The 21,711-nt window shown below is 42.8% G+C and overlaps 1 protein-coding gene across 1 annotated transcript in view; it reads left to right on the top strand.

The window, feature by feature from the left end:
* The window catches only part of fars2 (phenylalanyl-tRNA synthetase 2, mitochondrial), a 222,860-nt gene that overhangs the window by 46,144 nt on the left and 155,005 nt on the right, over nucleotides 1-21,711 (top strand). The window contains exons 3-5 of the mRNA XM_079259861.1: nucleotides 10,511-10,833; nucleotides 18,382-18,468; nucleotides 18,901-18,960. Coding sequence (XP_079115987.1) covers nucleotides 10,529-10,833; nucleotides 18,382-18,468; nucleotides 18,901-18,960 — 452 coding nt within the window. The 5' untranslated portion in view covers nucleotides 10,511-10,528. The remainder of the gene's footprint in view (nucleotides 1-10,510; nucleotides 10,834-18,381; nucleotides 18,469-18,900; nucleotides 18,961-21,711) is intronic.

The raw sequence follows: 21,711 nt of genomic DNA, 5'->3' as shown, positions 1-21,711 counted from the left end.
TGGATGATCCAGAGGACGACATAAACATGGATATAAGACTGGATGGAGGAGGAGGGTGGGCATATGGGTGGAGGAAGAAGGAGCAGTGGTGGAGATTTACTGACGTTTGCTTCCTGAGTTTACGGCCGAGAATCTGGGAGGTGGAGGAGGGACGAGGAAGGTGGCTGCAGGGTTGTTCCAGGACACCCTGTTTTAAATAAACGCCACAGTATCAGCCAATCAGTTCAGCTACAGCTCCCGTAAATCCTGCTGCAACTCGGCCGCCCTGCAGGCCAACTTATCATCAAACACACACACACACACACACACTCATCCATCCATTTATACTGCAGCTGTCCTGCTTTATGGCAGCATGCAGTCGGCTGATTACTAGCCTTGTTTTAAAAACATTGTCGTGAAATAACAAACCTTCTTCAAACTTTAATTGATCAAACTTTACTTGTAAACCACTTTCAGTGCAGATGGAATATAAAGTCACTCGCAGGTGATTTAATGTCTGGATAAAATGGGTTTGAATTTCAGGTGAAAGGACACAAATTCTCTGTTCATCCTGCTGCTTGATTCCCATTTTTTTCCCTATTTTTTGGCCCAGGCTTAATTTCTGTTAAATCCAACATGGCTTCTCTCATATGGAGTCTGATATTGGATACATGTCCGATCTGTGTTGAAGCGACCTCAGTCTGAACAGTCACGTTGCATTCATATGACTTTTACACCTTTTATGTGAGACCAACTTTACAAATCTGCATCGGAGGTAGCAGGATACGGTTAGATTATTTTTTGGCTCTGTCTGCACAACATGCGCATTGTAGAAGGGATGCATGGTAGATCTAGAGAAGAGGACTTTGGCAGCCCTGGTATTGGCTCCAGCTCCAGTCTTATTGAGGAGAGAGTAGGATTAGACTACGAAAGGGGCATTTTAGGCGAGACAAACAACCATCCATGCTCACACTCACTTCTAAGGACAATTTAGAGTAACTAACCTAACATGCATGTCTTGTGGGTGCAAGGAGTACCTGAGTAGAACCCACCTGTACAATGGGAGAACATGGAAACTCCACATAAAGCACTACTCTTTGAACCTCCCTCCAGCCAAAGCTTGAACTGGATCTGGATCAAGATGATCTGCTGGACTCGATTGGGGAATTAGCTCAGTCGTTGGGAGGTTTATCCATTCAGACCGAGATCACGTTCACGCTGCACTTTGGTCAAACAAGCCAAACCATTACAATCATATATCCCCATTCCCACCAAAGGTGGCGCTGCACTAGTATTTAGAAAAAGAGAGGACAAGACCTGCATGAAGAAGAAAAATCTGTTGCGAGTTCAACATATAGCACGCAACTATTGCTGTTTTGAGTCTTTTATTGTCTTATGCAAGTATACTGCAGAAATACGCTGCAACAATGGACGCAGTATGAACACCAGACGAGGCAGAGGACTCGTAACGCCATCGCTATGGATTTACCCACAAAGCAATGCTACACCACATGAAGGACGTGGCTTTCTTATGTAGTCCGCTTCCTGTATTTGGTGAACTTGAAACGGACCGAGACCGCTTCTTGGGTCCAAATCAGAATTAGTTTGGCACAACAGGTTTTACAAGATATCAAATCTGTAAGATGTGGATCCCAGTAACATCCTGGATACTACCATCCAGAACAGGAACAACATCCTGGATACTACCATCCAGAACAGGAACAACATCCTGGATGCTACCATCCAGAACAGGAACAACATCCTGGATGCTACCATCCAGAACAGGAACAACATTCTGGATACTACCATCCAGAACAGGAACATCCTGGATACTACCATCCAGAACAGGAACAACATCCTGGATACTACCATCCAGAACAGGAACAACATCCTGGATACTACCATCCAGAACAGGAACAACATCCTGGATACTACCATCCAGAACAGGAACAACATCCTGGATACTACCATCCAGAACAGGAACATCCTGGATACTACCATCCAGAACAGGAACAACATCCTGGATGCTACCATCCAGAACAGGAACATCCTGGATACTACCATCCAGAACAGGAACATCCTGGATACTACCATCCAGAACAGGAACAACATCCTGGATACTACCATCCAGAACAGGAACAACATCCTGGATACTACCATCCAGAACAGGAACAACATCCTGGATACTACCATCCAGAACAGGAACAACATCCTGGATACTACCATCCAGAACAGGAACAACATCCTGGATACTACCATCCAGAACAGGAACAACATCCTGGATACTACCATCCAGAACAGGAACAACATCCTGGATACTACAATCCAGAACAGGAACATCCTGGATACTACCATCCAGAACAGGAATAACATCCTGGATACTACCATCCACAACAGGAACAACATCCTGGATACTTTCATCTACAACAGGAACATCCTGGATACTACCATCCAGAACAGGAACAACATCCTGGATACTACCATCCAGAACAGGAACAACATCCTGGATACTACCATCCAGAACAGGAACATCCTGGATACTACCATCCAGAACAGGAACATCCTGGATACTACCATCCAGAACAGGAACATCCTGGATACTACCATCCACAACAGGAACAACATCCTGGATACTACCATCCAGAACAGGAACAACATCCTGGATACTACCATCCAGAACAGGAACAACATCCTGGATACTTTCATCCAGAACAGGAACATCCTGGATACTACCATCCAGAACAGGAACATCCTGGATACTACCATCCACAACAGGAACAACATCCTGGATACTACCATCCAGAACAGGAACAACATCCTGGATACTTTCATCCAGAACAGGAACATCCTGGATACTACCATCCAGAACAGGAACATCCTGGATACTACCATCCAGAACAGGAACATCCTGGATACTACCATCCAGAACAGGAACAACATCCTGGATACTACCATCCAGAACAGGAACAACATCCTGGATACTACCATCCACAACAGGAACAACATCCTGGATACTTTCATCCAGAACAGGAACAACATCCTGGATACTTTCATCCAGAACAGGAACATCCTGGATACTACCATCCAGAACAGGAACAACATCCTGGATACTACCATCCAGAACAGGAACAACATCCTGGATACTACCATCCAGAACAGGAACAACATCCTGGATACTACCATCCAGAACAGGAACAACATCCTGGATACTTTCATCCAGAACAGGAACATCCTGGATACTACCATCCAGAACAGGAACATCCTGGATACTACCATCCAGAACAGGAACAACATCCTGGATACTACCATCCAGAACAGGAACAACATCCTGGATACTACCATCCAGAACAGGAACAACATCCTGGATACTACCATCCAGAACAGGAACAACATCCTGGATACTACCATCCAGAACAGGAACAACATCCTGGATACTTTCATCCAGAACAGGAACATCCTGGATACTACCATCCAGAACAGGAACATCCTGGATACTACCATCCAGAACAGGAACAACACTCTGGTGTTTGAGGCTTTCCTCACTGCAAGAAAACAAATGAAGATATAAACATGCAACAAACACCACGGTACAGCCACGACCCGGTGAATTCATAATCAGTGGATTTAGGTGTCAGGATTTGGGTTTTTCCCTTTGCTTTGTTTTCGGGCTTCCTGTTCTATTTTGTAGTTTTTCGTGTTTAGTTCCCTTGGTTCTTGTTTAGCTTCATAGATTTCCTATTCATTTAGTTCACCTGGGTTCATTTAGTTAATGTCTTGTTTTGTTCTGTGTATTTATATCCCTCAGTTTTTTGTCTTGTGCTGGATCATTTCGTTCGTTGTGTTAGTTCCTTGAGTTTGTCCTACAAGTTCTTGGGTTAAAATGAATTAGTCTTGAACCTGCATCCCTGTTCCCTCGTCTCTGCGTTTGGGTCCACTCCTTCACCATCTCCACTGCCCGCCGTGACATTAGGAATCTCAGACTGAATCCATAGAAAACGACTGTAGGACCAGAACATCAGCTGGAACTCAGTGTGGGTGGAAACGAGCTGCTTGGTGGAGGTCTGCGCTCTGAGGCTTTTTCTAGTTTTCGTTGTCTTTCCATTTGGTCTTTTTGCTCCTGAAACAATATTTTTAGGCCAGTTTATCAACGTGCTGCTTTGGTCTGTTGCCTCCACTGCCGGTGAAAAGTCAGACAGAAACCGACTTTCCTGCCTCTGCGTCCAAGGCGAGCTGTGGAAGTGGAGGCGATGAAGCTGCAGCTAGCTTTGGGGTAAACTCCCTTCACTTTACCCAGCAGCCGTGAAGCAGACACACGACTCTGCTGGGATTAGAAGAACATTTGGGGTGTTTGTTGCTAAAGTTTGGAGCAAAAACATTCCCGGCTAAACAGGAAGTTTCTCACGGCTAACTTCCTGTTCTCCGATGGCAGATCCTCCCTGCCACTGATCTGGGATCCAACAGCTCATTACTCATTATGCTAAACACTCTTTTAGCTGCACGCGGAGTTGCATATTTAGATTGATGCATAGTTTTGTTTTCAAATGCAAATTTCAGGGGAGTACAGTAAATATTCTATTACTTAGCTACAATATTTCAGGTCACAACTGCAGTTATTTATTTTCTTTTATTTTAGTGTGATGTCCCTTTTTTTGTAATGACATCCGCTCCAGAGCATTAATAAACAAACTTTAATAATCCTGCAGGATATACGTGCTAGTTTACACCTCGACTGTTAAACAAGCTGGTGTCTATTTTAAACCTTTGTGTCTTGCTTCATTACAAACAGCACGCAGAGAGATGGGTAGGTGTCGGATGTTGTGTAACCACCCGTTCTGGTGAGCCAGTGGCGTGTCGTGAACAGGAGGAACTGCAGGAAGCGGTCATCGAGCCAGAGAGGGACTCCATCTGATGGGAGGGGGCGAGTGACATTGACACTCCTGCAGAGAGAGAGAGAGAAACACACTCCTAGCCGAGCTTCTTTAACTTCAGAGGACATTTCCTTTAAGCTTTAACCAGTTCGAAGCTGTCATGTTTTAATCTTACAGAGAGCAAATCCCTGACAATATGATCGTAAACAGATTAATATCCTCACAACGTTACAAACACAAACAACCCGTTGTGATCATCATTCTCCTAAACTACTTCCTCTGCATGTGTAAGATGTAATGCTGTGACGGATTTCCTGACTGTAAACATCCAGGTCTACTGAGCATGCTCAGTTGAGAGGCGCCTGTTGAACCCAGCAGAAATTTATATTGTATATATATATATATATATATATATATATATGTATCTATATGTATGTGAATATATATGTATATGTATATGTATGTATATATGTATATGTATATATATATATGTGTATATGTATATATATGTGTATATGTATATATATATGTGTATATGTATATATATGTGTATATGTATATGTATGTATATATGTATATGTATATATATATATATGTGTATATGTATATATATATATGTGTATATGTATATATATATGTGTATATACATACATATATGTATATATATATGTGTGTATATATATATATGTATATCTGTATATGTATATAGATATATATATATATATATATATATATATATATATATATATATATATATATATATATATATGTATATATATATATATATATATATATATGTATATATATATATATGTGTGTATATATATATGTATATCTGTATATGTATATATATATATATGTGTGTATATATATATATATATATATATATATGTATATGTGTATATGTATATATATATATATATATATATATATATATATATATATATATATATATATATATATATACACACATATATATGTGTGTATATATTGTATCTATAATTCTGCAGCCATTTTGTCTGAATCCTCACTATCGTGTCCATGGTGTGTGTGTGGGCGTCCATATGTGTGTTTATGTGGTGTTGTTTGGCTCCCCATGAGCAGACATATGGAGCTGTTGATCACATGCTCTGAGGGAAAGTCGCTCTCAAAGAAAAAGAAGCAGATTTTGTTTGATGTGAAGAATTGGGAGTAAATGGCAGAAAGAGCTGCAGAGTGTGTGTGTTGTCTGGAAGTGACACAACCTTTTATCATCCTGCAGGATGAAGGATTCAGATCAACAGCCGACAGTTATCAGCCGTAGCGAATGCAAACAGCTTCTGCAGTGACAGTGATGTCGGCACGCCTTTATAAGCTGATTATCTTCAGGGTTTGGACTCCTGAGTGCGTAAAACATTTGTTTAAACGTGATCTGACATGGAAATGCCTGAGTGCACCTTTTAACTACAGTCTGCTATAAAATGTCGTCACATAAATGAAGAACTTGTGTTGTTCCATGATTATCTGCTGCCAAACATGAGAAGAAGAAAATCTGGTTATTATGTAAATGAAGCAGGAATGGTTGAACCAGTGGTGTAGTCCAGGGTATACGCAGGTATACGGAGCATACCCACTTCTAAACCCCCATGATGATGCTTTTACAGTTACAGACGTCCCTACACATGTACTGTACCTACGTGGTCCAGCAGCTGTGCTAAGGTTACGTATGCTGATGCTGTTAGCTATGCGTTAACTTTAGACATATGTATGTATGTCTACTGGCCTGTCTCTCACCAGTCTGTGTGCCAGTAGGCCACTGGTTTAGTCGTTTCATAATCCTTCTTCCCTGAAATCCAGACAGGACCGCTCCTTTTCAGTTGTTGGTCCAAAACTATGGAATTCCCTCCCTCTGCACATGAGACAGGCGGCATCTCTTTCTGCTTTTACATCTGCTCTTAAGAGTCACATTTTTTCACTGGCTTTTAACACTGCTTGAGCTGCTGACTCCTTTTTAATGTTTATTTTTTTTCTTTTTATTTATTGTGTGTTAAAGTGACTAATATTTTTTATTGTTTTTTTTGTTTTACTTCTATTATATTCTGTATGTTGTTGAGCTTGGGATTGTGTACGGCGATTTGGTCAACTCTGTTGTTTTAAAGCACTCTATAAATAAAATTGGAATTGAAACCGGAGGTCAGAAATTATGTGACAATGAGCAAATATACTGATGGATTTTTGGGGTAAACTAATCAGAGTAGTTTTTTTCTGGGCTACTTTTTCTCTGTTTTGAAAAGGGGAAAAATATTGAGAGTATAACCACTTCTTGAGGGACCACTACACCACTGGGTTGAACATTGATCTGGTTATGTGAAGGGATCTTTCTTATCACTGCAGTTCACATTTAGAAGCTCCTGCTTCCTGATTTCTTCTTCTTGACTCTTCTATAAACTCCATAGACGAGTTGTCTCCATGTGTCAAGTTAAACTGAGGAGTTTCTAAATGTAAACAATCATCAACAGGTCATTTAAAAAACCCCAGGTTACTTAGTAACGTGCCACAGACTGGCAGTGTGTTACGTACGAACATTAGGTTAAAGTTTAGGACAGTTTCTACATACAGCTGATTAAAGACGGTCCTGATTTCCAGTTCAGAGTTGGTCCAGGTTTTGGCCAACACCAGTTAACTCCTGTCAGACTGGTGATTTGCATCTCTTCGCCCTTGTTTAGCGACGTTAATGCTCTGCATAGACTCTATTTCGTGTCTCTATGTTTCAGCCTTTCCATTACCGCCTGTTTACGGACAAATGATCAGCAGCGTGAACAGGAAAAATAATGTCCGAGCTGCTGTGACCTTTACTAGATGTGTTAATGTACCACAGAGGAACACGATGATGATCTCACAGCTTTGAGACTGTTGTTTTGCTTCATCATATGAGATGAGACCTGCATCCTTCAGGTGAGACGCTGTTCTGCCCCGGAGTCATCCTTAAAGCTGACATGGCATTGAAATTTACCTCCTGGAAACAGGTGTGTGTGTGCATGTGTGTGTGTGTGTGCGCGACCTTAGTTTGGCCTGTCCAGTCCAGTATAATATGACACCAGCAGCAGAGCTCAGGTAAAGGCTTCATGGATTTAGGAACAATAATCCATTTTGCTGCATAGCCACTGCAATGCAACACCCTTTGTCTTGTTCAGGGATGCTTCCTGAGCATGTGTGTGTGTGTGTGTGTGTGTCCATGTGGATGGACAAATATTTGAGGAGAAAAGGGCGACTGTGTTGTCTTCTGACAGAGGATAAATGATGGAAAGGACACAGGCTCATTGTAACCTTTGCTGTTTTCTATGTTTATCCATTTGTGTAATTACAAAGGAGGCTTCCAGCTGCAGCTTTCACCTCATCTGACCTCTACCGACAATCTGACAGTTTATTTTTACCCCTTTGATTCATGTCCTGTGCATTTTCCCTGAATGCAAATGGTAAATTTGTTGACGAAGTCTATCTGATTGATCGGCAAACACCTCGACCGAACAGCAAACAGCAGAGCGATACGGATGGGCTTGTGAACGTTTAGCGGCTTGATGGTGAGAGATTTACCTAAGGAAGCAGGTGAAGAATAAAACCTGAGCGGAAAGAGAGTCAGTCCGGGATGTTAATACTGTCGCTGGAAAGGAATGAAAACTTTTTAAGTAGAGCTGAAGCCTCTTTAGGAGTTCTGCTGCCCCCTACTGGCCAATAAACCACCTAGATCAGGTAACAGAGTGGAAACAAAAGGATCTGTGTTTCAGTGTTGTTATGTTGTCAACGGCATGATGCAAAAACAACCAACCAAACCTCCTGTCATCGGTGTGTGACGTGGGTTATGGGTCACAGAGGAATCCATTAAGCTTCGTTATAGATTGGGATCACGCTTCTTAAAGTTGTGTGGTGAAGAAAGATGCTTCTGAAAAAAATGTTAAAAAATAGATTTGTGATCAGCATCATCATCTGACTGGGTTTTACTTTTGAAAAGAAAAGGAGGTCTAAATGTGCATTTCATAAGTATCTAATAGCTATTGTATCATGATATGGTTCAAACGTAGCTAAAACCCAGCTGTATACATCTGATACTTGTCTTCTGCCCCCTGGTGGGCATTTCAAACACAACAAAAATAAAATTTACATTTGCAAATATATCATTTTCTCAAATTTTTTCAAGGGTTAAATAATGACTTCATGTCAAAATATTGTCTGCCCACCATTTCCTGCTTCAGGGTTTAATATTACTCAAAATGTATTTTCTAAAGGTTTTCCAACAGTCAGATGTGTCTCCAACACCTGTGGTCAATTTTATCACCTCTCTCGCGTGCTCCACTTTTTCATGAATGCGTCCTCAAAAGGATGAGTCTGAGATCTTTCCCTTTGTGACCTCAAGAAGGAAAATAGTGACTCCTCTCGGTGGTGGGTACTGACCCGCCAACCGGGCTAGCTGTGCTTGCCGTCTCACTGTGAGGGGCATGGACAAACATCCCTCATGAGCATTTACAGGTTCAGACAAAGAAACAGCCCGTCTCACTCGAGACCCTTTTGGACAAGCTGACATTGAGGAACAAGACTAAATTTGAGCTAAACAACTTAAAACAATGTTTGTTGGACCTCTGGCAATTTCAAATAGTAAAAAAAGGTGTAAATTAAAAAGGACTTTCTGTCTTGAAAATCCTCTTTTACATAGTCCTTAACAACCTCAAATGCTTGTTTAGCCAAAGTGTAATTCTGCCTTCCTGTTGTATTGACGTTGTTCCTGCAGCTGTCAGAAGTTTTTACCAAAACTTTGTTTTTGATATTCTTGGTTTTAGTTTTTAATCCTCATTGAATCTCTTATTTTACTTGTAGGTTAGTTTGTCACAAAGTTTTGAACAAACACTTTAGCTGCTTAGCTGGTTTCTGGTTGATTATGTTATAATTTATTGATGTTTAATGTCTTTTTTTCTCTATTATTATTCATTATTGTATGTATGTGCTGTTTGTATTTCTACTCTAAGGGATCAATACAGCTTTTACCACTTGATCAGCTAAGCCGATCAAGAAGATTGATCAATAAATTTCATGTCAGTGTACCAAGAGGACATAGTGTTTGATGATTCTGTAATTTTCTTATCTTTGACCTTTTTGATGATGAGTTCTGTCAAACTAGCATTTCATTATAAAACTGTGAACAATACAATTAAAGCGTCAAAGCTGCTGTAAGTACTCAGGATGGACAAAATAGAAGGGCATTAAAGTTTTTGATTAATCCAATCAGTCATTGGCAGGCTGCTCACTTCAGTGTTCTGGTTTGTAGAAAGAAAGAACAAACAAACAAACAAACAAACAAACAAAAAAAACTATTAAATAAATCTTGTATGCCTTGTATGCTGCCTTGTCCTCCAAACCCTAACAGAACCCAAACAGTTGTTTGATCTGACTTAGTTTCCCTGCTATGCTGATGATGTACCAGTTTATTTTTCATCATTTCCAGTAGACTCCTTTTCTGTGGCAGCATTCCTGAACTGCCAACAAAATGAGAAATGCTCAGTGGCAAACCAAATATGTCTTCATTTAAACAAACATCAAAACAAAAGTGACTTAAGGCCTTTTTGGTCGTCTTTAAGTTTTCCTTGGTTTTATTCCAGTCTAATCTATTTTAAACCTCTGTGTTGTCTTTCCAGCTTCATGGACCGATCATCATGATATTCGGCCCATCAGTCGTGCCACACCTTTCCCCTCGGCCCCTCTCTCTGCTCCATCGCCTCCTGTCTGAGCTCAGGGTTTATGGCTACACATCACCATGCAGGTGCCTTTGCACAGGTGGCCACACCCCTCAGCCTGTCATTGGTCAGGATTCAGTGGAGGTGTTAGGCCGTTCCTATCCTCGTGACGACTTCACCAATGTTACTCCAAAGATCTTGGAGAAGGTGGGCCGTAACCTTCACAACCAAACGCATCATCCTCTGTGGCTGATCAAGGAGAGAATCAAAGCTCATTTCTACAGGTAGGCCATGCATGAAGTCTCCAGAAGATCAGTTTTTCTCCAGTGTTGCTCCGTAACTGCAGAAGTTAAGGAACTAAAGTGGCGCCAGCAAGGCCAGATTATCCAATGTGCATTATGGGCACGGGTCCAAAATGGATATAAAAGCCACATAGTTACATCACGATGTCTAGTGTATTGCTATTGGTACCACTGGCTGAAGGATGTTAGAAATGTCATTTCACAGTGTATCATTACCAATTTTTACAATGTTATGGTGTGGAACTGGGCCCCTAGAACACCCTGGGCCCAGGGGCCTGTGGATTTTTAATCCGGCCCTGGGCGCCAGCATGGAAATGTTCTGATGTAATATAATTGACATGGAAATATGTTTAATAAAACTGTATTAATGATGCAGTTTATTATGAGAATTTTAGTATTATTATTACTATTACAGTAATAACTGGTCAGTTATATGATTTCAATGCTAAATGTTTCTTTTAGCAACCGAGAGCTGATCGAGTTAACTAAAACATTTGCTCTCCCTATAAACTACTTTTTAGACAATGTGAATAAACTAAAACTAGAACCTTTATGCTTAAGAATTTACTTTTGGGTTCCAAAAGGAAAATGATGTTGATGCCGAAAAGCGTAAAGTTAACAGAGATAACATTTACAGCTAGCATACTCTTACCAGCCTCTTAAGCAGTAAAACAGGAGGATCTGATAGTCAACACAAATATCTAAGCAGCCAGTCACTTGACAGGAATTCAGTATATTTAGTCATTTAGACATGGTGAAGATGACTTGCTGAAAGGTCAAACTGAGCATCAGAAGGAGGAAGAAAGGAGTGAATTTTGTATGGTTTTTTTTGTGCCTGATGGGCTTGTCTGACTGCGAGAATAAGGAGCAGGCTACGATTCACACAGACTCACCAGAACTGGACAATAGAAGATGAAGAAACGTTGCTGGTCTGATGAGTCTCCAGTTCAGCTGCACATTCACATGGTAGGATCAGAATCTGCTGGAAACATCATGACAACATGGATCCATCCTGCCGTCAGGATCAACGCTTCAGTGTAGAGATGCAGAATGTTGGTATCATTCAGGTTGGGCTTTAAAACGAACCATCTGACATCCCAACAATATAACTAACTGAAAAGTTAATAGACAATATTATGTGATGAACCTGCGGGAAACATCATAATGTCTGAAAAGTATTGGTATATCTGATATTGTGCATCTCTGCTTCAGGCTGCTGCTGGTGTAATGGTGTGTTGGACATTTCCTTGTCCCATCCTGGGCCATGTCCTGTTTTAACCACCACAGTCTACATGAATATTATGGCTGACCATATGTCTTTATGACCACAGTGTTCCATCTTCTGATGACAAATCGGCAGCAACTGTGTGACGCTTCATGTCAATATGGAATGTAATGTTTCCAACACATTGTTGAATCTATGGCAGGCGAATGGGTCAAACGGTACTTGCAAAGTGTATCTTTGTGGCCTAAACCCAGCTTTTAATCCTTTAACTTGCATAGTTTATGCTTTGTTTTTAGGTGTGCAGCATATTTTAGGTATCCGGTGCTCTGAGACATTGTTTTATGTCAGAGTATGTATGTGGGTGTGTGCGTGATTCTGTTGCATTTGTGCGGGTATGTTTATGTCCATATGTGTCCATATAGCTATTACACTGATAAATTTATGGTCATGTAGATTTGATGGTGATGGATGAGAAATAAAGGGAAATAAATTTTTTAAAGTAAAGCACTTTGAGTTGCATTTTATGTATGATTTAAGAGCTCTATAAATAAAGATTGATTTGAATAGCTCATGATTAGTTAATAATTTTATACAGCGAGGAAAAAAGATCATCAGGGTAACATTGTGACACTGGCTCCACACAGTTAATGCAGTATTAATAAGTCATTAAAGCGTTATTGAGGGTGTGGGCTGGCTGGATCGTCATTCACAGGTCGTGAACTTCAGTCTTTAGAAAAGCATGTATGCTCTGATAGCAGCAGGAATCCTCAGGCCCGCAGGGCAACTTTAAACAAGATGACAACTTTATCATCTGCTGCTTTTCATCAGTCTGACATTGCTTCATTTCTCCTCTTTATCTTGTGTTTTCATGTGATGGGAGGATTGTTGGTATAATGTAAGACAGCCTGGAGGACGTTTTCATTCCCAGCGCATCACATTTTTCTGTTCTGTTAAAACCCCGAGGGCTTCCGAGATTAATATGTACATTTTGTTTTCAGCAGACACTTTTATCTCTGGAAGAACAGTCAAACTTTGGTACTGTAGGAAATCCAGGTTTAAGCATCAAGTAAGTCTATTTAAATGGCAAATGCAAGTTGAACAAGTACAGACATACAAGTGAGGCTTGGTTAGGTGTGTTGGAGTTACAGATGTTTGGATAGGAGCTGTTCTCTGGAGGGATGAGCCGTTGCGTTTGGAATAAAAGGTGGTACGGCAGCAGATTTGTTAAGCTTGTTGTATAGTGGAGAGGGGCCGGGCCGTGTATCCACAGGCAGAATTGAATGTTAGACAACAGCCCAGCGGCCACTAGCAAGATGAGAAAATACAGATTCACAAAGCTCCTCTGCCTCACAGCTTCTTGAGATAGAAGACTTTTCCTCCCCAGAATCCCCCCAGCTATGCAACCCAATGGTGGAAGAACAAGGTGGTCCTGAATCCTTTCTGTCTGAGCTGTTAGTGCTGGCTTGTGACATCGGCCCCGGCAGGCTCTGCCTCTTGCCAGATGAGGATCAGCAGGTAAAGAATTAAGTCTAGACTTACTTTTACATCTGTCCCCTTGATGCCATGTTTTCTCCAAAACTGTAAAAGTCTGAAACCAGTACATTTTTTATGTCTGCATAAGTGGGCGAGGTTTCAATGCTTGCATAGTTAGGACTTGCCGTTTTTACATCTGGATGGAGGGTCTCAGTTTTTTCAAATGATCTCACAATGTAGAGGAGCACCAAGTTTACCTTTACATCAGTGATCCTCACTGTTAATTCAACAAGAGCGGCACTCAATATACAAGAGAAGAGCTAAAAAAGACTAAAAAAGCGTTCCCACGCTACGTATCCTGCTACGTTGCCAAATCAGTAAGATTCAGCTTTTTAGCATTCATTCATCCGTTTTCTGAACCGCTTAATCCAATTCAGGGTCGCGGGGAAGCTGGAGCCTATCCCAGCCGGCTTTGGGCGACAGGCAGAGTACACCCTGGACAGCTCACCGGTCAACACAGAGAGACGAACAACCACTCACGCTCACACTCATTCCGAGTGGCAATTTAGAGTAACCAATTAACCTAACATGCATGTCTTTGGATGGTGGGAGGAAGCCAGAGTACCCGGAGAGAACCCATGCATACACGGGGAGAACATGCAAACTCCACACAGAAAGGCCACTGACCAAACCCCTCCCTCGTGCAGCCGGGAATCATTATCCTAAATATTGCATGGAGTAATGTTATTCCTATGTATATGGTGAAAATACAATAATGCCTCAAGAATGTGGGTGTTTCTTTTTCATTATACACTGCTCAAAAAAATAAAGGGAACACCCAAACAACACAATGTAACTCCAAGTCAACCACACTTCTGTGAAATGGAACTGTCCACCTAGGAAGCAACACTTGTTGATAATCAATTCCACATGTCTGTCAGCGTAGTGTCCAGAGCATGAGGCGCTACCAGGAGACAGGCCAGTACATCAGGAGACGTGGAGGAGGCCGTGGGAGGTCAACAACCCAGCAGCAGGACCGCTACCTCCTTCTTTGTGCAAGGAGGAACAGGAGGAGGAACTGCCAGAGCCCTGCAAAATGAGCTCCAGCAGGCCACAAATGTGCATGTGTCTGCTCCAACAGTCAGAAACAGACTCCATGAGGGCCTGACGTCCACAGATGGGGGTTGTGCTTACAGCCCAACACCGTGCAGGACGTTTGGCATTTGCCAGAGAACACCAAGATTGGCAAATTCGCCACTGGCGCCCTGTGCTCATCACAGATGAAAGCAGGTTCACACTGAGCACATGTGCCAGACGTGACAGAGTCTGGAGACGCCGTGGAGAACGTTCTGCTGCCTGCAACATCCTCCAGCATGACCAGTTTGGCAGTAGTTCAGTAATGGTGTGGGGTGGCATTTCTTTGGAGGGCCGCACAGCCCTCCATGTGCTGCACAGACGTAGCCTGACTGCCATTAGGTACCGAGATGAGATCCTCAGACCCCTTGTGGGACCATATGCTGGTGCGGTTGGCCCTGGGTTCCTCCTAATGCAAGACAATGCTAGACCTCATGTGGCTGGAGTGTGTCAGCAATTTCTGCAACACGAAGGCATTGATGTTATGGGCCGGCCCGCCCGTTCCCCAGACCTGAATCCAGCTGAGCACATCTGGGACATCATGTCTCGCTCCATCCACCAACGCCAAGTTGCACCACAGACTGTCCAGGAGTTGGCAGATGCTTTAGTCCAGGTCTGGGAGGAGATCCCTCAGGAGAACATCCGCCGCCTCATCAGGAACATGTCCAGGTGTTGTAGGGAGGTCATACAGGCACGCGGAGGCCACACACACTACTGAGCCTCATTTTGACTTGTTTAAAGGACATTACATCAAAGTTGGATCAGCCTGTAGTGTGTTTTTCCACTTTGATTTTGAGTAGAACTCCAAATCCAGACCTCCATGGTTTGCTATATTTAATTTTCATTGATAATTTTTGTGTGATTTTGTTGTCAGCACATTCAACTATGGAAAGAACAAAGTATTTAATAAAAATATTTCATTCATTCAGATCTACAACGTGTTACTTTAGTGTTCCTTTTATTTTTTGAGCAGTGTATATACAGAGCTACCGACGAAGCAGCTCTTTGGCGGAGTTCGGTGCAGCTGAAATTAGACAAAACTGGCAACTCTGACAGGGTCAGTTAGGGCCGTTAGGACAGCAGTTTCTGCAAGCAGCCTGCAGCTCTTGTTTGTGGAGAGAATTGCACCGTTGAGGATCATTGTGACTTGTTTAGATAGCATTTTCCGAAAGCCAGCGGCTGCTTCACGACGCGCATGTCAAGAGTCAGTGAGCTGCGTGCGATGAGGAACACTGGTCTACATCATAAAAAACAAAACCTGGATTTACCCTGTAGGCACTTGGAGTCATTTTTTGACTCAGAATCCAGATTTTTAAAGAAATTTGAAAAATACACAAGTTTCAACAACAGTATATTCTGCGTGGCTGATGCCTCAACAACAAACCACAAGATGCTGCCAATCACATCTGTGGTCTCGACAGCAAGAAAAAGGTTTTTGCTTCCCGTTGACTATGTAGCAGGATTTAAAGTTAACTTCTTCTTCTTTGGTCCTTTCGATAGTCACACAGCAGATAGACTATGCAGTAGTGCCCCCACCACCCCCCAGGTTTACTGTGGTACTGCGTCTTTTTCTACATTTAGCTGTAAAAACTCTGGAAATTGACCATGTAGAAGACGGTCAGATTGCTTCATTCAAGTCTGTACGCATATTTAGTTTAGATCAGGGGTGCCCAAGTCCAGACCCCTTAGATCTACTGTCCTCCAAGTTTCACTTTCATCCCTTCTTTAAAGGGGTCCTATTATGGTATTTTAAGTTTTCTGAGCTTTCTACAGTGTTACAATGTTGAATCCTCATCAGACATGTACGGCACTGTTTTTTTTTTTTTTTATCACCTAAACCCATGTTTGAGTTTGAGTTTGAGTTCCAGCACTCTCTCCGTTCGGTTTCCATGGCGACGAAAAACGCATCGTTTTAGAGAGTTTTTTCTACTTGGAAATCCTTGTGACACGCAGATTGCTGTTCTGTATGCTGAGATGCTGGACAGGGTAGGTTAAAAGAAAAAGAAAAAAAAAAAAAAAGGAAATCCTTGTGACGTCCCGGGGAATAAGGTTTGGTGATTGGTTCCCTTCTACTGGTTAACAAGGGCATGTACAAATACATCAGGCTGGTGGAAAACGTGGGATAAAGTTATTTTCAACGATGGCTGGTGAGTTTACCAAAGAGAGACATCCTGCTGCATTCGTTGCTGTGGGTTGCTGTTTTCCACTTCGCTTTCAGGCTCTGATTCAGGTTCCAACATGTGGGGCTGTATGCTATGTGTTGACATTGTATCTTGTTTGTTTTTTTGAGTTCATATGAGCCTAATCCTTCTGTTTATGAGATGTTACAATGGCGGCGAAAGCAGGTGCGGTGCGCGCTCCCGATGTAGTGCAGTGGTGGGGGGCGGGGCTTAATGCGGAAGATCCACTCATTTTGCCCACAGGCTGATCTGACAGCCTACGGAGAGGGTCGGTCTGAAGTAAATAAAGCGATTTGTGACGATAACTTGATCAATCCCAGCCCTTCTGGTTTCAGAAATAAAAATAAATTAGCCTGAAATGCACATAATAGTTCCACTGGTAACAAGACCTAAACGAAATTTGAGCTTACATTGTGAGTCGGGATGCCAATGTGACAAACTGTGTTCCTGAAAAGAATACGGAGGTCCAGAAGGAGCAGAAGCTTTTATGACTAAGATTAAATAGCTCCTTTCATCCAGAAGTTATGCTTTTAGGCCACATTCACTTCAGGATAGTCTGGAGGTCTCTGTTGGAATCAGCAGTGAATTCCAAGAAAAGCTGCAGCTTCATTTGGTTTAGTTGGTTTTATACTACGCTTTACTCAGTCAGACCCAACCTCCTTGCAACAGTTGCTTGTTTGAGGGCAGAATATCACAATGGAGAAGAAAACTCGGCACATTGATTGGTCAGGACCGAAACCAGGTTTTAAAATGGACCAGGGTTTTGCTTGTTTGATATGCAAATGAGCATGTACACTTATCCAGATGAAATGTCCTGTCCTCCTGACCGAACTGGTGTGAATGCGCCATTAAACTTGAATCGGGTAGCCCTGGGTGGTAACAGAGGACTAGTTGACTTCATGGTGCATTTGTTGGGGTTTCATTTGACCTGCTGGGAGAACCGCAACCGAAGTACTGAAGTAGAGAGATAAACATAATCTTCTCCAGGAGTTGGTGGCATACTGAGTCAGAGAAGACCTGATTGGCTGGGAAGGCCAAAAACCAGCATTGGCAATCCTTTCCAATGCATCAGCCATAGTGATATCAGACACCAAATGCTAACTCCATTCTTGAGTGTCTAGTGCCGAAACCAGCATTCTGGCCCTCAGAAAGCCTGGGATGGGGTGGAGCAAAGTCACAGCAACTTAAGATTTTAGTTCAGGACCATGTTTGGACAACAAGTATGCTGTAATCACATGCTTGATTTAAGTTTTGGCATCACAGTTTCCTTGCAAGGTTTAGGAACCAAGAGCACTTGTTTAGGTTTGGGAAAATATAAAGATGAGATAGCTTCATTGGACATTCAGTGTGTTGGATAATAATGTAGAAATGCTGTTACACTGGTTTCTGTTCTCTGAATACTGATGTTTAATGCATTCTCCTTCAGCATCAGTGAGCTTCACTTTCCCAGTCAAGTTCTACATTCCCTGCCTCTGAATACCTCATCAGAGCTGACATCTTGTTTTGATCCCTCCACAGCGCCTACATCGGTCGCTGGGGCAACCCGCTCTTCTCTGTCCACGACAACCTGAGTCCTGTTGTGACTGTGGAGCAGAATTTCGACAGGTGAGGAAATTTTGGATGCATGTAAACTGATCCTGACATTGTCAGGACAGAGAAGCAGTTTCTTGTAGAACCTCCGTCTGAAAGTTTCCTAAGTGAAGAAACCTCTGCCCGGCCTGAAGCGCTGCTGGTGAAGCTCTGCGCTGTTGGTTAAACTCAGACAAAACCCAACAAAGTTCTGTAAAAAAGAAAAGAAATCTCAGTGCTTCCTTTGATAAGCAGCCCTTGTGTTTTGCTCCTAATCTTCAAATCCTCCCATCAAATTCCACCTGATGTTATTGAAAACACATTTTACACTGAAACTGGTGAAAGTACCAACACGTGATGAATCCTAACAAGCAGCAGCACATATTCATCTGCAGAGCTTCTTACCGCGAGGAATTGAACAAGTCATTGCAACAGTTTGTGAAGTTGATTGGTGTGCTTGACTGACAGCTTGCTGATCCCACCTGGTCACCCCAGTAGGAAGCGAGGAGACAATTACTACCTGAACAGGTAAGATCCTGCTGCCTCAAGGCACTTCTATCACCACCTTTCATCCTTCCTGTTTCAACCAGTGGAGTTTTCTGCTACGATGTGCTAATAAGTTTTCTTTTGAAAGTTTGAAAGCTCTGAAAAATAAGGTCGTGCTGTGCTAATAAGACTTAAAAAAAAAAAAAAAGGAAAAAACAAGCAATAAAATCTTAATCTGTGCAGGAAGTCAGTGAAGTAAAACCAGTACCGGAGTATGTGCTCATGTACCTTCCTCCCTGTCAGGAGGCGAGCTGTCAAGTTCTGAACAACTTGTAAACGATGGCGCAGCGACGGATCAATCCCAAAATAGAATTAGGTGATCCATACGGCAGGGTATAAAAGCACCATTATTTTATAACCTTTATTTACCCAGATAAAAAAAAAAAACCCATTGAGACGAGGATCTCTTTCACAAGGATGACCTTTCTAAGAGGTCAGCAGCCATAAAAACAGTTACATCGAGGTGGTGGTATTATGTAAAGCATACAGATTTGCAGGTGCAGTCGTGTTTTCAGAAACAGATGCTGTGACACAACAACGAACAATTTAAGATTTAAAACACAGGCACAGTTTAATGGTCTCACGCTGTCTATCCCTCATGATAGATCAGAAAAGATCCAAGCGGAATCAATTTGGTAAGTATTGTTTCATCCAGTGAAGTATTCCACACTGAAGGAGCAGCAAAGCTGAAAGCTCTTTTTCTAAATTCTGTTCTCACACTAGGACCAGAGAAAACTAATGAAGTGTGAGAATGTGAGAATAACAACGGCTTGTTCTTGTCAATAAAGTGCATAAGTAAGGGGGGGATCAAGCCTAAAAGAGCCTTGTAAAAATGAGGGTCAACCAATGTGCATATCTGTGAGCAGTCAAAGCATGCAAGTTATGATTTCAAGTACAATTCACAATGGTGGGTGAGACGACTGCAGCCAGTAACACATCTCAATGCTGAATGAAAAACTGTGTCCAATGACTGAAGGATGATGCACTCAAATACAGCTCATCCCAATAGTCAGTAATAGGTAAAAGAAAATTTGCTGTGATGAATTTCTCTCTGTCCTTGGAAACCATAGACTGTATATTGAAAGATAGACGGTGTGTATGTATATATATATATATATATATATATATATATATATATATATATATATATATATATATATATATATATATATATATGTATGTATGTATGTATGTATATATATATATACATATATATATATATATATATATATATATATATATACATGTATATATATATATATATATGTATATATACATATATATATATATATATACATATATATATGTATATATATATATATATATATATACATATACACACACATACACACCCACACACATAAATATATATACACCCACACAAGCCAACTCTAGATTAATGGTCCCTGTGGAGAACAAAACCATTGACTATCAGGAGGACCAGAAACTAGCAAGTTAAATCAAAAAGACAGAAATAGAGCTACCTGCTGTTAATGAATAAACTTGCTGGATGACTCAGTGACTGTGACACATGCAGAACATTCAGAGTGGAACGTGTTCAGAGAAGAGTGATCATGCCAATGTGACCCCGCCCACCCATGGCTAGAGGCAGGCCAGGAGAACCCAGAGACCCGGGTAACCGACAGTCACCCCCAGGCACAGACCCCAACCACCCCACTCCGGAGCCAGCCATGCATCCGCCCAGGAGGTGGCGAAGGAGGTCCCCAACCAGAGTCCCCCGCATTCAGGGGGAACAGGCCCCAGCAGGCCCAGGGCGGCAAGGGCCGACCCCACCGGGCACCGGCCACCCAGGGCAGACAGAGCACAGACCCCAGGGCCCCAAGAGCCCGAGGGCAGCCCCCCGCCCCCGCAGGCAGAGGGCACATCCCACACCGACGGAGGACCAGGATCCCCAGACCGCCACCTAGCGGAAGCCAGGTCACACCACAGTGCACCAGCTGCGCTCCCCGGGTACAGGACCCCCCCCCCCCCCCCCCCCCAAACCTTCTTCATCTCTTCATCTTCATCTTCTACTGCTTATCCGGGGTCGGGTCGCGGGGGCAGCAGCCTAAGCAAGGAAGCCCAGACTTCCCTCTGCCCAGCCACATTTGCCAACTCTGCGGGGGGGATCCCGAGGCGTCCCCTGGCCAGCCGAGAGATATAATCCCTCCAGCGTGTCCAGGGTCTTCCCCGGGGTCTCCTCCCAGAGGGACGTGCCTGGAACACCTCACCAGGGAGGTCCAGGAGGCATCCTGATCAGATGCCCGAGCCACCTCAACTGGTTCCTCTCGATGCGGAGGAGCAGCGGCTCTACTCTGATCCCCTCCCGGATGACCGAGCTCCCCAACCTCCTCACCACCAAACCACACATCCTCCCTCCCCCAACACGCACTCCCCTCTCAACCCCCATTCACACACCCCTCCGCAATCCACACACATCCTCCATCACATTCACAACTCCACCCCACCTCTACTCACTCACCCATACCAAGTCACACAAACCCCAACCCACCCCGCCCCCACACACGCTCACACCCCGCCACCCCATCCCTCTACTTCTACCCAACCACACATGCCCCACCAAACACCCCTCCTCCACCCACAGCCCCCACCTCCAAAGTTCACCCTCACTCACACATCCCAATCAGCGTATACACCCCTCACCCCCCCTACCCACCTATATCCCCAACCCTAACCCCCCCCACCCCACCCCCCAGCCATCCCACCATCCAT

This window comes from Telmatherina bonti (genome assembly GCF_933228915.1).
Source record: "Telmatherina bonti genome assembly, chromosome: 20".
NCBI lineage: Eukaryota > Metazoa > Chordata > Actinopteri > Atheriniformes > Telmatherinidae > Telmatherina > Telmatherina bonti.
The sequence above is the reverse complement of the archived record's forward strand: the minus strand, read 5'-3'. Positions and strand labels throughout refer to the sequence as shown.